General features: G+C 38.0%; 1 protein-coding gene across 1 annotated transcript; it reads left to right on the top strand.

The window, feature by feature from the left end:
* The first annotated feature begins 911 nt into the window (after window positions 1-911).
* Window positions 912-13,998, top strand: LOC120306125 (3 beta-hydroxysteroid dehydrogenase/Delta 5-->4-isomerase-like). Its single transcript, XM_039338806.1, has 3 exons — window positions 912-1,138; window positions 10,120-10,284; window positions 12,958-13,998. The coding sequence occupies exons 1-3, from the start codon at window positions 985-987 to the stop codon at window positions 13,770-13,772; spliced, it is 1,134 nt and encodes a 377-aa protein (XP_039194740.1). The 5' UTR covers window positions 912-984; the 3' UTR covers window positions 13,773-13,998.
* The last annotated feature ends 2,284 nt before the right edge of the window (window positions 13,999-16,282 follow it).

The raw sequence follows: 16,282 nt of genomic DNA, 5'->3' as shown, positions 1-16,282 counted from the left end.
ACGGATGGAAACTAATCAAGGAGAGAAGCAACCTAGAACTGAGGAGAAACTTCCTGACAGTTAGAATAATTAACCAATGGAACAACCTGCCTCTAGAAGCTGTGAATGCTCCAACACTGGAAGTTTTTAAGAAGCGACTGGACAGCCATTTGTCCGAAATGGTATAGGGTTTCCTGCCTGAGCAGGGGGTCGGACTAGATGACCTCCAAGGTCCATTCCAACTTTATCATTATTATTATTATGAGTGGGATTACAAAGTAGTGATTATTTCCAAGAATCTTATCTTGAGTCATATTATCAATAATTCAGAAATTAATTGCTCCAGAGGACTATTTCACTCCTGAGATGCAAGCTTTTCTGCATCTGAAAAGATGCTGAATGTTCTCATTCTCTGCAGGGTTTCATTTGTAATGTTTGTGTGGGAGGATTTGTCCTGCACAGGCTAATTTCACCTTTACTCTTTCTGACTATCTTTACATAACTACAGCATTTCAAATATGTTGGATCAATTTAGATATTCTGCAAGATAAAAGGATTACAAGTTTTTCCAGTCCTGGACCATTTCAAGCAGAAATCTCTCTGTGGAAATACATGATCCAAATTGGCAGAGAAGAGAGTATATCTATGGTATGGAGAGACTTCACTAGCTACCAGGTAGAAGGGGGTCAGGAAGGCAACCTGCAAAGGCCAAGAGCCCTCAAGTGCCATCTCAAGCCTTAGAGGCCAAAGACTGTGCAGTTTAGTAACATTTAGAGATTAGAGTGCTCTTGTGTTTCATCTCAAAAACTCAGCAGCAGTAGGCAGAAGGAAGAGATAGAAGCAGATAGCCTTGAATATGAAGATACTCCCACTTTGCCAAGGCTTGCTAGTTGAAACCTCCCCCTTTTTCCTAATAACTTGCTGCTGTATTCTTCTCCTCTGTCTCTTTTTCTCTTTTGTTTCAGGAGGAACAGCAGCCCTTGCAGCATCTCCTTGCTCATCATCATGTCCTTGGGAGGAATGAGGTGCCTTGTGACTGGTGCTGGTGGATTCCTGGGTCGAAGGATTGTTTGCCTGCTGCTGACAGAAAAGGAGAGTTTGGCTGAAGTCAGAGTCTTGGACAAAACCGTCAGCGCTGAAGCACTCCAGGATTTTGAGAGTAAGTAAGGTAGCTGAAAGGAGAGAGTAATTTGGATGCCCAGGAAGAAATATGTAAATCCACACTGTAGAAGTTCCTCATGTTAGAGGACTCCACTGTGCTCAGGTGGCACTTCAGTGTCTCAACCAAGCCATTTCAGACTGCTGGTGAAGGGTCACATAACGGAAACCTTGTCTCCAATTTTTTAAATACACAGAATGTTGGACAACAAACTAGATTAATACCCTTTTCCTTGACATGTTAGAAAATGCTTCGGTGGAGGAGCATTTTATCTGCTGAGCCTCAAGTCTGACAAAGTATAAGCTCAGCACTCTCCTTCCTTCAACATTGGCCAGACTAAATTGTTTAAATTAGGTAATTAGCATTTATTATTAACATGTCTATATAACATTTCTGCTAAGAGGTCTGTCAACAATATCTAGGATATTTTTCATGACATTTCAATTTTAGTTGGAAGGAACGATACATAGCATGTGTGCACACATGCAAATTGGATTAGAAGATTAGCTTTAAAGAAAGAATAGATCTCTGTGATGCCCAAAATAGTGGAATGCATAAGCTCGTGCAGAAATCCAGATTAACAAAAAAAAATGAAAATCAGATATTGTTTGCACTGTTGATAGAAAAAAGGCTTAAAAGTAAGCATTATGTATTTAAAGTAGTATACAACAATTAAAAATAGGAATATATTTGGGCATATAGATTTACACAGCTCCTGCTCAGCTTTCATATTCCTGAAGGCACCTTGTTGTTAACTACTGTAAATGGGTTTGTTTTCCTTTTTTAATTCCCACTCCTGGCAAAACCTTATTCTTTTGGTGTAAGGACTCCAGGCTCCGTCAGTTAATTAGTAAACATTCAAAAGAGTCTCATTGGTATTTCTGACTTCAGCAACTGTCTGTAGTTTGATAGGAAGCTATCACTTCGCAGGGATAGAACTAAAAGAAAGCTGAAAGGATCTTGGCAAACTTCTGCCTTGCATCCAGAAATAAGTCACCACAGGCCTGAGCAACTGTGTAAATCAGTAGTGACAGGTAGATCCATGTCTAAAATGGAATGCAAAAATATTTATATTTTTGAAATTTATTTTCTAAACAGAATGCTGGGGTTGGACTAGATGACCTCCAAGGTTCCTTCCAACATTATTATTAATAATAATAATAATAATTATTATTATTATTATTATATTTACTGCAATATATTATTTTTTTTTTGAAAAATTTTTAAAAGTTTTTACAAAAAACAGAAAACAACAGTAGAGCAACAAAAAAAAAACACAGAATTAAACAAACCAAAACAACCCTCCCCCCACCCTCCCCAAACCACCCAGACCCTCCCCCCCCGGAGCTTCCCAGAGCAGAATATAGGCTTAATTAAAAAAAAATTAAAAAAATTGTATAAAAAGAAAAAAAAGAAAAAAGAAAGATTAACAATAGAATATATATATATATATATATATATATGTTATAAAAAAGCTAAATAATATTTTTTTATATCCAATTTAAATTGTATAAACTTTATCCATTTGTCCCAAATAGCAAAAAAATTCTCTTGCGATTGTTCTTTTAAGAAAGCCGAAATCTTTGCCATTTCCGCCAGGTAAGATACTTTAAAAAACCACTCCTGCAAGGTGGGCAAAGATTCCTTCTTCCAGTATTGTCCTACTAACAACCTTGCGGCTGTGATCAGATTCAACATCAATATAACCTCCTTTGCATCACAATCAGTAACTATACCTAACAAAAATAATTGTGGAGTAAATTTTACCCTCTTTCTAAAGATTCTCTGAACATTCCACCATATCTTAATCCAAAAAGCTTTTATATTTTTACACGACCACCAAATATGATAATAGGTGGCATCCAAACAACCACATCTCCAACATTTAGGCTGTAGGTCAGGATACATGAGAGACATTTTTTGTGGATCAAGGTGCCATCTATAAAACATTTTATAAAAATTCTCCCTTAAATTCTGAGCTTGTGTAAATTTAACATTCCTCACCCAGATAATTCCCAGATATCCAGTGGAACTGGTTCACCAAAATTCTGCGCCCATTTAATCATACAATCTTTAATTAATTCTGATTCTGAATCCAGTGCCACTAGAACCCCATAAATTCTCTTAATATGGGTTTGTCTTTGATCCTTTACTTGCTTAAAAAGATTTTCATCTTCTCTAAGAAAACCCACCTTACGATCCAACTTCCATCTATTTGCTAATTGTCTATATTGAAACCAAGAATATATATATATCACTGCGATATATCAAAAACAAACGGCACAACTTATTGTCAATGGGGGTTTGTCAGAGGTTTTTACAATAGAGAAAGGTACTAGACAGGGATGTCCACTGTCGCCGTTATTGTTTGTTTTAACATTGGAAATTTTGTTGATCAAGATTCGAGGGTCGCAGGAAATAAAAGGAATAGAAGTTAACAAAAAAGAATATAAGTTGAGAGCTTTTGCAGATGACTTGGTGGTTACTTTGTCTCAACCTATTTATTCTGTAGTAATGTTATTACAGCTGATTTACCAATATGGATTGGTTTCGGGTTTCAAGATCAATGTTAATAAGATATTACCTAAAAATATGACTACTCGGGACAAACAAATTTTGGCTAATTTGACTGGTTTTGAAATCGTTAATAAGGTAAAATACTTGGGGGTTACTTCATCTGTTTCTAATGCAAAATTGTTTAAGAACAATTATGAAAAGTTGTGGGTTAGGACACAGAAAGACTTGAGAAATTGGGAGAAGTTGCAGCTATCTCTCATGGGAAGAATCGCAGTGATCAAAATGAATGTCCTACCCAAGTTTCTCTTTTTGTTTCAAATGTTACCAATTTTGAAGAATGAGATTAATTTAAATGAATGGCAGAAAAGTATTAATAAATTTATTTGGGCAGGGAAAAAACCAAGGGTAAAGTTTAAAATCATGCAAGACTCCCGTGAGAGAGGTGGACTCAAGGTACCGAATTTAAAATTATACCACGATGCGGTGGTTTTAACATTAATTAGTGATTGGGTAAATTTAACAAATTTGGAGATACTCCACCTGGAGGGATGGGATTTACTTTTCGGTTGGCATGCCTATTTAATATTTAATAAGAAAGTGGATTGGGTTTTTAAATCTCATATTATAAGAATTTCTTTACTTAGGGTTTGGAGAAAATATTATAAAAGTGATTTTAAAATACCACTATGGGCTATACCTTGGCATGCGATAGAGGGTATAAGGAGAGGTGTTAAAATGGTGTCTTATACACAATTACTCAGATGGGATGGACATAATTGGCAGTTAAAATTATTGGAAGAGTTAGTACATTACTAGATTTATATAGTTTTTGATAGTAATCTAAAAAAGATTTCTTAATCAATTCCTTCTGGTACACTAATTTACCCTTATAATTTATTTTATCTATTATTCTCTGTCTCTGTTTCTTTCTTAATTGGTAAGCCAATCACCTCCCTGGTTTATTGGCATTACAAAATGTATTTTGTTTCATGAACAATAAATTAGTTGCAGATTGATCTGCCATCAACATATTAAATTGTGTTCTTAGCAACTTTATAGATTCTTTAATCTTTTCATCTAAAGGAGTTAAAATCAAAGCCTTTTCTTTTAATTTAATCTCATCTTCCAATTCTTTACGTTTCTGAGTCTGCTTTTGTCTATGAAAATTATTCATTTTTATCAAAATCCCACGCATAAATGCTTTACCTGCATCCCATACCATTGACATTGATGTCCCCTTGTACATATTCAAAGCAAAATAATCCTTTAAACACTCCTTTAACTTTTGAACATTCTTTTCTTGTCTAAATAAATTCTCGTTCACCCTCCAGGATCTTCTCTCCTCTTTTTCTTGAATCAGCTCCATCCAGACTGGACTATGATCCGTCAACGACCTAGGAAAAATCTTTACATTCTTTACCTTATTATATAAATCCGTTGTAATAAAAAAAAATCAATTCTTGAAAAGGATTTATGTCTATCTGAAAAAAAGGTGAAGTCTCTCTCCTCTTGATTACGTTCCCGCCAATAGTCTCTCAATTCCCAGTCTTCTTTCATATCAAAAAAGGCTTTAGGTAATTTAGCCTGTTTAAAAAGGGGAGAAGAACCTTTCTTGTCCCTTTGTGTGTCTAAGACACCATTCCAATCGCCCATTAATATCACGGATCTATAATCCAGCGAGATTATTTTCTGATGTAACAGTCTGTAAAATTGTTCCTGTTGTTGGTTTGGTGCGTAAAGTCCCACTATAAGTATTTTCTTACTATATAAACCAAGTTCAATCATTACATATCTTCCTTGGGGGTCTGATTCTACCAGACAAACTGGTAAGTTTTGCTTAACATAAATAACCACTCCCCCCCCCCTTAAGGAAAGGGGTAAATATGGATAAGGTCTCTTACGTACAGTTACTAAGATGGGATGGCCAAGACTGGCAGTTAAAATCTTTGGAAGAATTAACACATGAAAATTTAACTTATTCATGGTTCCAATATAGACAAATAGTGGATAGATGGAAGATGGATTGTAAAATGGGCTGGCTTAGAGAAGATGGAATTTTTTTAAAACAAGTAAGAGATCAAAGGCCAACCCATATTAAGAGAGTTTATGGGGTTTTAGTGGAATTAGATTCAGAACTTGAACTAGTTAAAGATTGTATGATTAAATGGGCACAGAATATTGGTGAAACGATTTCAATGGATACTTGGGAACTTATTTGGATAAGAAATGTTAAATTCACACAAGCGCAAAATTTAAGAGAGAATTTTTATAAGATGTTTTATAGATGGCACCTTGACCCAAAGAAAATGTCCATTATGTACCCTAATCTACAGCCGAAATGCTGGAGATGTGGATATTTGGATGCTACTTATTACCATATTTGGTGGACGTGTAAGCATATAAAAGCTTTTTGGATTAAGATATGGTGGAATATTCAAAGAATTTTTAAAAGGAGGGTAAAATTTACTCCGCAATTATTTTTACTAGGTATTGTTATTGACTGTGATGCTAAGGAGGTTATATTGATGTTAAATTTGATTACAGCCGCTAGGTTGTTAATAGGACAATATTGGAAGAAGGAATCTTTGCCTACTTTACAAGAATGGTTTCATAAAGTTTCGTATTTGGCAGAAATGGCAAAGATTTCGGCTTTCTTAAAGGAGCAATCTCAAGAAAAATTTTTTGCGGTATGGGAAAAATGGATAAATTTTATACAATATAATTTGGATATGGAAAAATATTATTTAGCCTTTTTATAATTTGTAATGATTGTTTTTTCTTTCCTTCTTTCTTCTTTTTTTTTTTATATATATATACATTTTTTATGTATTATTATTCATATATATATATTTTTTTTATATATATATATGCTTTATTCTTCGTCTACTTTTTTCTTTCTTCTTTCTCTCTCTCTCTTTTTTTTATTTTTTTTTCTTCTTTTTTAGTATATATTATTCATTTTAAAGTTTATGTTATGTATATTATTATTATATATATTATTACTGTGATTTTTATTATTATTATTAATTATTTTATAAATTGCAAATGTTATTTTTAAAATATTTGTTAAATAATCCTATATTCAGTTCTGGGAAGTCGGGGGGGGGGGTGGGGTGGTTGGGGGGGGGTGGATTCTTATTTGTAAAACTTTTGAAAAATTTCAATAAAAAAAAAAAAAAATAACCACTCCCCCTTTCTTCCCAGGAGCAGAAGATACAAAATGAGATCCCAGACGGGCATTAGCTAAATATTTTTGATCCTTAAGTAAAATATGAGTTTCCTGCAAGCAAATAACATCGTTATTATGTTGCTTTAAGTAGTGAAAGATTTTCTTTCTTTTCTGAGGGGAATTAAGACCGTTAACATTCCAGGTCAGAAACTTTGCCATCTCCCTTAACCAGGAGCCTGGAGAAGACTGCCTGAAGATCTGCCATTGCTGTATGTGTTGCAGAACTCTTGGGTCTTGCTCCTCCCACTGGCAATGAGGCACTTTCCAAAGAAGATTCTTTAATTTCTTTCTTTTGTTGCTCCTTTTCCTTGCGTCTATGTGCTGCACGGGTCATCCTCTGCTCTTTAACCTCTGTTTGATGTTGCCATTCCAGCTGTAACTTCCCAGCAGTGATCAGACCTAATGCTTCAGATTGCTGTTCCAACTCTTTACCACTCAAGGGTTTCTGAGCAGATGACGCTGAGCCTGCACCCAGGACCGTATTATAAAACTCTTTAGCTTTAGCAACCGTATTCAACCTATAACGCATCCCCGCATGGCTCAGAGTGATACCCATCGGAATCTCCCATCTGAATGGCATCAATCTTGCTTTAAGCTCATTGGCTAAAAAAGCAAAGTCTTTCCTGTTTCTTAAAATTTTAGATGGAATTTCCTTTAAAATAATAACATCTTGGGCAGCAATCTGGAATCTCTTTTTATAAAAAGCTTGTATGACTTCATTACGCAAGGATCTCTTTGTAAAATAAATCACCACATCTCTAGGCAAATTCTTCTGCTTTGCAATCCAAGAATTAACTCTATAAACTTTTTCCACTTCTCTGCGTAATTCATCTTTATCCATATTCAAAGCTACAGCTAGGTCATTAAGTACCATCTCTGTCAAATCTTGATTCATGTCCTCCTTCAAACCTCTGATTCTCAGAGCATATTCCATTTCTCTATACTGGGACATAAGAATATCCTCTTGTGAAATCTCCATCTTCCTTTCCATATCTTGAAATTTATCCTCAAAAAAATCAACTTTATCTGCAACTTCCTCCACCCTCGAGTCCAACTTCACCACGACGGAAGCCAGGCCTGATAGGGCTGTAACTATATCTTGTCTCAAAATGGTATTATTATCCTCTAATAACTCCTTCATTTCCTTCATTTCCTCTTTACTTTCAGATTTGATCTGTACAACAAGCTGCTTCATTTCATCCCTAATTTGGGATACAACATTTCCCATTATGTCTTTAATCTCTTGTGCAGACAGGCCTGGCAAAGGAGGGGAGGGTGGGGGCTGAACTGGTGGTACAGGTTTAAGTTGTTGTTGCACAGTTAAAGTTGTGGGAGAGGAAACCACCTTGGATAGTATAGAAGGCGGTTGTCTCTTTGAAGCCATTTTTCAAAACAAAATTATCTCTTTCCTTCTTTCCAAAAAAAAGGGAAATAATAATTAAGAAAAAACAAAAATACTGTAATCCTTAAAATTCCAAAAGAGAAATAAAAAAGAAGTCCAAAGCTCACTCAAAAAGAGAAAAAAAGGAAAGTAGAAAGAGAAAGTCAAAAACAATGATTTAAGTCCGTTTCCTTCCTAAGAAATAAGAACAAAGAGAAAAGAAAAAAAAACGAGCACTTTCAAAACGCCATCTTAATTGCTCTCTCCGTACCAGCAAAAAGGAACAAAGGGAAAAAAGACCAAGATTAACTAAAAAAGAAAAGTAAAATACTAAACTCTAAAAAAACATCCTTTAAACCGCCCTGTCCACTTCAAAAGTAACTCACCGAAACTCTTTAACCGCGGAGGTGGAAGCGACGTTTCCTTTTGCTTCCGCAGAAGCAAAAACAGCTGGGAGGCGGAGATAGGCAGGAGCTCCGAGGGAGCGCTCCGTCTCCCCCCTCAAAGAAAAAATCCAGAAGGGGTTCGGAGGTTCAACCTCTACTCCTGCAGTCTCTGCCCCTTCCCTTTGCCCGGGAAGGGGATTCCGAACCGCGGGCCAGCTGGTGAGCGCTGCGCTCCGCGGATCTGACGCCATCCCAGGAGGACGGCTACGACGTAGCCGCCATCATCGCCGCTGCCTACTGGAAGCTCACTGCAATATATTATTGAGGCTAGGACAACTATGGACATAATGTAAATCCACTGGGGCTTTACAGAACTTAATATTTTTATAAATGCGACTAAATAAGACATAGTCTTTATTTATTCTTGTTCATTTCTAAGAAATTTTTCAGAAAATGTAAATGGGGTATTTTATGCAGTCAGTGCAATCATTTATGCAATAAATTGTAATATAACTAATGTTTTTAAAAGCACAGAATATGCATTGTATACATTATGCTATTGACAGAACAGCTCAGTTTAATGCACGCTTCCTCATAGAATTAATGAAGATATTCAAGACTATCAACTGCCTGGGTTGTAAGATAGTTTGTTTGCTCAGCGAGTTCAACTGATTTTGTTCCTCAGGTTGCAGCTGTAATGGTTCTGGAGGAAAAGCCTCAACACTGCCATCGACAAGTTTCCATAGGTCCTAGCTTGGCCCAAGGTCTCTTTCTCTGACCTTTTTTAATAAAAAAAGAGGCTCAATTCTTCCTATGGTCCTTAGATCAGTGTTTCTCAACCTTGACAATTTTAAGACATGTGGACTTCAACTCCCAGAATTCCACAGCCAGCAATGCTGGCCGTGGAATTCTGGGAGTTGAAGTCCACATGCCTTAAAATTGTCAAGGTTGAGAAACACTGCCTTAGATCCTTTAAATCCTGCTACTTGTTCCAAAGTCCAGTCAATGTGCTAAGATAAAGAGACACCTTATTTTGGAACACACGTCCTTTGCCCTGAAGCTCCTTGGCTACCACTGAGTCTGTCCTTGTGCATGGAGCCACAGATATCTTCTAAGTAGCGGCTTCTCTTCAGATAAGATGGAGAGCCACAGTTCATTGGAGACTTGTCAGGGTTTGTCTTTCAAGGGCATTGAAGAAAATTGTTTTTTTTTTTTTCAGGACAAAGGCAAAGATAGCTAAATGGCAACTAAGCTGGGGTTGTCCATTGCTGCTCTTTGTTTTTCTGTGTTATCTGACTAGATGGCTAATGAGAAATAAAACTCAGCAGCATGGTGGAGGGGGGGAGGATAGGGAGGAGAGCTTACTTCTCTCCCCAGCTATAAGGATGGTCTGCATTGCTTGCTTTAAAGTGAAGAAAAGGAAGGTAAATACAGGTCGTTGCTTTATTGGGTGATTTTCTTCTTCCAGAAGTGAAAAGTAACACCCTTTTGACAGTCATACAAGGGGACATCCGGGATGTGGCGCTTCTTCAAACAGCAGTCCAAGGAGTCTCGCTTGTCATCCATGCAGCCGCCATCATTGACACCCGGGGGCTCATCGATCGACAGACCCTCTGGGATGTCAATGTCAGGGGTCAGGTGGGGTGGCTTTCGATGCCAAGCCAGAGAGGGGGGCACTTGCAAATAAATTTCAAATGCTCTCCAGACTGCACAGAGAGAGGTGAGCCACTCACTGGCAGGTGGTGAATGGGCTGCTCCCATTCTTATTAGGAATAACAGTGAGGGGGGGTCTCTCTTCATGGGGAGCGTCTGGCCTCCTTCTGTTGTAGTTGAGGTTGTTCTCTCTGTGTGGGTAAGTATCTGCTTAAGAAGAAAAGTTCTGCAAGATATTACATGCACACATGGATATGCACAAACCCTACAAAGTTGTCTGGGAGGAAAATACCTTTCTTAAATGTCTCACATGGCAAAACGATAGAGATCATGTAACCCCATGCACATCCTTTATTCTATAAGAAACCTAGAACAAGTAACTTTAAACTGATCCCACACAAATCTCACAAAGCAGGCAGCATGTATTTTATTCCATTCTCCCTGGACAAATCCCTGCAGTTTTCTTGCAAAGGTTTTTCAGAAATGGCTTGTCCTTGCCTCCTTTCTAGAGCTGAAAGTGACTACTAGCCCACGTTCACCCATCTGGCTTTGTACCTAAGGCAGGACTAGAACTCTCTGTGTCCCAGTTTCTAACCTGATGCCTTAGCCACTACAGCAAAGTCAACCCTTCTCCCTTTCTCTGTATATACTGGTAGTCCTCGACCTACCACCACCATTGAGCCCAAAATTTCTGTTGTTAAGTGAGACATTTTTAAGTGAGTTTTGTACCATTTTACGACATTTCTTGCCACAGTTATTAGGTGAATCACTGCAGTTGATAAGTTAGTAACCTAGTTGTTAAGTGAACCTGGCTCCCCCTCTGACTACTTGTCAGAAGGTTGCAAAAAGTGATCACATAACCCTGGGACACTGTAAGTCATAAATGTGAACCAGTTGCCAAGCATCTGAATTTTGATTATATGATCACGGGGATGCTACAAAGGTCGTAACTGTGAAAAACAGTCATAAATCACCTTTTTCAGTGCTGGTGTAACTTTGAATGGTCACTAAATGAACTGTTGTAAATGAGGACTATATGTGTATATGTGTGTCCAAACACACAAAGAAACCCAAACATTCTCAATGTTATTCTCTCTCTCTCTCTCTCTCTCTCTCTCTCTCTCACACACACACACACACACACACACACACACACAGACGGAGACAGAGATAAGAGACAGAGACAGAGATGGGGGGGGCTTTCTTTTTAAAAATCAACTATATAATATAACCAGGCCGGAAATCCAGAGATAGTGAATTCTAGTCTTAGGCATGAAGTTAGCTAGATGACCTTGGGCCATTCATTTGCTCAAGCAATGTCAAACAGTTCTGAAAATATTGCCAAAAAACCCACAGAGAATAGTCCAGGCAGTCATCAGGACTTAATCCTGACTTAGACACACACATACAGAATTAGCTAATCCTAGTACATGGTCAAATCAAGATCCATTTTGCATTTTATAGAAAAAATATTTCCAATCTTTCAAGTCATGAATAATCCTAGTCAGGAATCAGATTGTTTATTGCTTATTATTTTACTTATATCTTTGTTTGCTTTAATCCTTTTTAATTATTTTTTATAAATAACCTAAGGCGGTGATCATAAGTCCTAAAATATTTAACAGGACATATGAGATGGTCCACAGTCCTGGTATCTGCGCCTTATGTAGAATTATGTGCTACCAGTATAAATGCCAAGGCCTTTCTTATCACAGAGATAAGCCACATTTGACATTTCCTAGAAACATGGAAATTCATAACTGTTTGTAATGAGTGAAGGAAAACGTTAGTTTCTTCATTGGCTTATTTCGAAACAGATTGCCATCAATGTGGTTATGTCAGTAAAATCAAAGCAGTAATTTTTAAAACACCATTTCATCTGAAACAAAATCAGAAATGCAGCTTTTGTTCCAATAAAGAAGATGGCATTCATTCCTAGGTTAAAAGAGAAATAATAATGGAAAATGAGTAGATTAAGTTATAGGCAACCTATCTGAAACAGCACTGTTCTAGGGAAATACCTGCTGTCTTCATTTAAAAGATTCTAAAGCTTCCAATATATATTTGATTGAGGTTGGGGAGAGGGATATTCAGTGAAGTCCTTCAGACATACAGTAAGGAGGAGGACACTAAGAAACAGAGGGAAAATATACTGTAAAAGCCTCCTTTAAATATTTCACTGTAGATCTGGGGCTATGAAAGGTCTTCTGGGGAACCTTAGCTCACATTAATCCACAATGAGAAGTGTTTTCTAACAATTCTTGCAAAATCAACAGTATCAGATCTTCCTCAACTTGGGCTTCTAAGTAAAAAGATCCTTACCTCCATTTGTTGAGAATGGTAGAGTCTAGACCAGGGGTAGGCAACCTTGGCTCTTTTTTGACTCGTGGACTTCAATTCCCAGAATTCCTGAGCCAGCCATGCTGAGGAGAAATGGAGAGGTTTCCAAGCTGAGCCATGCTGGCTCAGGAATTCTGGGAGTTGAAGTCCACGAGTCAAAAAAGAGCCAAGGTTGCTACCCCTGGGAAGGTGGCAGTTCTGACAAACAGGCTCAGAGGCCTTTTTGGCATCAACTTATAAGATGATATTCTCCTGGGGGAATAGCACCCACCTCAGCCTTTGTAATGTTGCTAACATTTCCCTTTTTCTGAAGGTACACAGTTGCTGCTGGAGACTTGCCTCCGCAATGATGTCCAGTATTTTATTTATACCAGCAGCCTTGAGGTGACAGGGCCAAACAACAGAGGGGATCCCATCTCTGACGGTGATGAAGACACCATATATCAGATTACCCAAGGCCCACCCTATGCTGAAACTAAAAGAGAGGCAGAGAAATGTGTCCTGGAGCTGGACAGGTTGCCCCTCAAGGGGGGCAATAGTTTTGTAACATGTGCTTTGAGGCCCATGTACATCTATGGAGAAGGTAGTCCTTTCCTTCTGGGTCACCTCGATGAAAGCATCCTGAACAATAATGTATTTTTGAGGCTGTCTAGGAAAGAGGCGATTGTAAATCCTGTCTATGTGGGAAATATTGCTTGGGCTCATATTCAAGTGGCTAAAGCCATGAGAAACCCAACAAAAGTGAAACTGATCCGAGGGCGTTTCTACTATATCTCGGATGATTCTCCCCACACAAGCTATTCCGACTTCAATTATGAGCTGACAAAGGAGTTGGGCTTTGGTGTTGAACCCAAACCTGTGATGCCCATTACACTTTTTTATTATTATGCTCTGTTCCTGGAGATTGTGAGCTTCTTGCTCAAACCTTTCTTGAGATACGTTCCTACTATTAATCGTTCCCTTGTAGTCCTGCTCAACACCCCATTCAGTTTTTCTTACAAGAAAGCACAAAAGGATTTTAACTATACTCCTCACTACTCCTGGGAAGAAGCCAAACAGCGAACAAGTCGATGGATTGCTGACATAATCCCCCTGAGGGCAGCATATCTGAAAAGCAAGACTACCTGAATGCCAGAAAAGAAAAGCCTATTTTTTTAAAACAAAGGGAAGGGGGGGGCATAAGAATATCAAATCAACCAATAACTTTTTTTATTATGGTCACAGACTAGCATCACTAAGAGTATCCAAATAACTGAAATGGGAAAACAACATACTGAAATACCTGAATAAATGAAAGGGAAAATTTCCCACATTGTGTATACATTTGCACCATTAAAATATCAAATGAGCATCCCTCCTGACTTCTCACCATTTCTTATGTTCACTTAAGCTGAGTTCCTGTCAGCATTCGACATCCCAATTCTAGAGTATCCAAACTGTCGGGTATTGTGAGAACATTTCACTCTTTGGGAATGAACAAAGATGTTGATAGGCTCAGTTTGTTGAGCATCTTTAAGTCCATGTAGTTTTACATTCACACTGATTTTGGTCCACACACACCAGACAAATGTCTTAGCACATCATGAACAACCATCTACGTCTCTAAACATGGCCTGAACACAGTATGGTAACTGACACCACCTCACAATGTTATCTTCATCTCCAGTCCACATCTGGGGCAGCTTGAAGTCATATTTATTTCTTCCACTTATAAAGTAGTATTTTCCCTCTTCTCCTGATGCAATCTTTGCCGGGGACCACAATGTGGAACAATGTTGGTGATGACATGGCTGGCCAAGGGTTAACTAGTTCTGATGGTCTACTTTAGTCTCTTGTGGGAATGTTCCATCTCCTCCAGTCCCTGTGCAGTCTCCTTCATAGTTGCAGAAGACACTCAATATCTGCTTTCTCCAGAGGCAGCTGCCATGCTAACATTTGATCAGAAATTTTGAAACTGTTGTCTTGTAAAACATCACTAGACCGCTCCTTAAAAAAAAAACAAGACTACTGTAGTAATCCATTGAGCTATGCAAAAAAGCAAGGACACTGGTAGAGCAGCAAAGCTCCTTTATCTTTCACCTTGCTGAAAAGAGCTTTACTTGCCAATGGCAGTTCCTCACCCAGGAAATACTGCAATTTTGGGCCTACTTGGGGTGCTGGACATGCTGGGGGTCTCTCTTGACTTTGCTGCTAGGGAAGCATCCATTGGAATTCCGGATGAAGTAGGAAGAAGCAGTAAGATATCCATATACCAGGCCACCTGCTACAGGGCGAGGTGGGGGTATTGTAATTCCCAGTGCAACACATCTATGAGACTTTCTTTCTTCTCTTGTAAGCTGCCTTGATAGCAAAGCCAAGGCACTTCTTGCAACTGTCAGGAAATGAGGAAGAAAAACAGTTGCTTTCTTGGGGGATCAGGATCAAGTACAATTTAGTGAATACCATCTGGCTAGTGGTGACCTACTATGAGTATCTCTCCCTCCCTTTGTCCACCAATGCAACAAGCCTGTCCCCAGCTCCAAGCATCTCTCTGACACCAGAGACTTTTTTTTTTCCTGTCCAGGCGCAGATTATCATCAGAGCTTCTGTTGCCCCTTTGTGGAGGCTTCCTTTGAGACACAAGATTCAGGAAGAAGCCTCACGTTGGGGGTGGGGATGCAGAGCAGGGATGCATGCTTGAGGAAATGCCTTGCTATTTTGGAAAATGATTGGTTTTTGAGGCTTCGGTGGGGTATCTTTAATTTGCCACACAATCAGCTTCAATCCTTCTGGCCTCTATAAAGGCTGTCAAGAGTGGTTGCTGCCCCAGGTCTCTAGCCCTGATAGGTTAGAGCCCTTTTATTATTTTATTGTTGCTTATTGGTTTATGTTTTGGAGTTTTCATTTTTTGTTTGTTTGTTATTGTTGTTAAGTTCTGCTGAATTGAAGCCCTGAAACAAGGGCAGCCCAGAACTGCTATAAGTGCACAATCTTTTTAAAATGGAAAGAACACTGGAAATGGTTCTCTATGTTTTTGTACCTTTTAAAATTAAGCACAATCTATTTTTGCCTGAAGATCTAAAGGGCCAGATTGGGAAGAAAACATCAGAGAGAAAATCTATGCAATCGCTAAGACTCTACACCTATTTAAAAACACATAATCAATGTTTGCCTGAGAGGTTGATAAATATTTTTTGATTTTTCTTTTTAAAATGCTGGATTAAAAAAAAAAAAAACTATCCTGCCAAACTGGATAGTGTAATGAAGCAGGTTTTTGAGGATCTGCACTTCCTATTACTAAATCAGATCAAAGGCTAGAACCTCAGTTAATATTTTAATACAGAATTTTACTTGGAACTTTATAAAAGAATCCAATTATTTATTGCCACGAGCTTAATTCTTAAAAGATTATTCTAAGTTTGAAACATCCCCCCCCTCAAAAAACCCTTCAGCATATGCTTCGAGTTGTTTTTCACTTGGCATTAGCAAGACATCTTATATTGATTTTATGGAAATCAGTTAACAATTCTCAATAGCTTCCTAGTGATATTCCAATAAATTAGTACTCAAGAAGCTATTGCTGTATTCAGCATAAAGCACAGGGCATTTTCTCTTCCAAGTTCTTCGGATATGTTGTAGATCATTGAAAACAAGCAGAA

Source organism: Crotalus tigris, unplaced genomic scaffold, assembly GCF_016545835.1.
Source record: "Crotalus tigris isolate CLP2741 ecotype Arizona unplaced genomic scaffold, ASM1654583v1 scf7180000017716.2861928, whole genome shotgun sequence".
In the NCBI taxonomy this organism is placed as follows: domain Eukaryota; kingdom Metazoa; phylum Chordata; class Lepidosauria; order Squamata; family Viperidae; genus Crotalus; species Crotalus tigris.
This window is presented reverse-complemented; position numbering and strand designations above follow the sequence as displayed.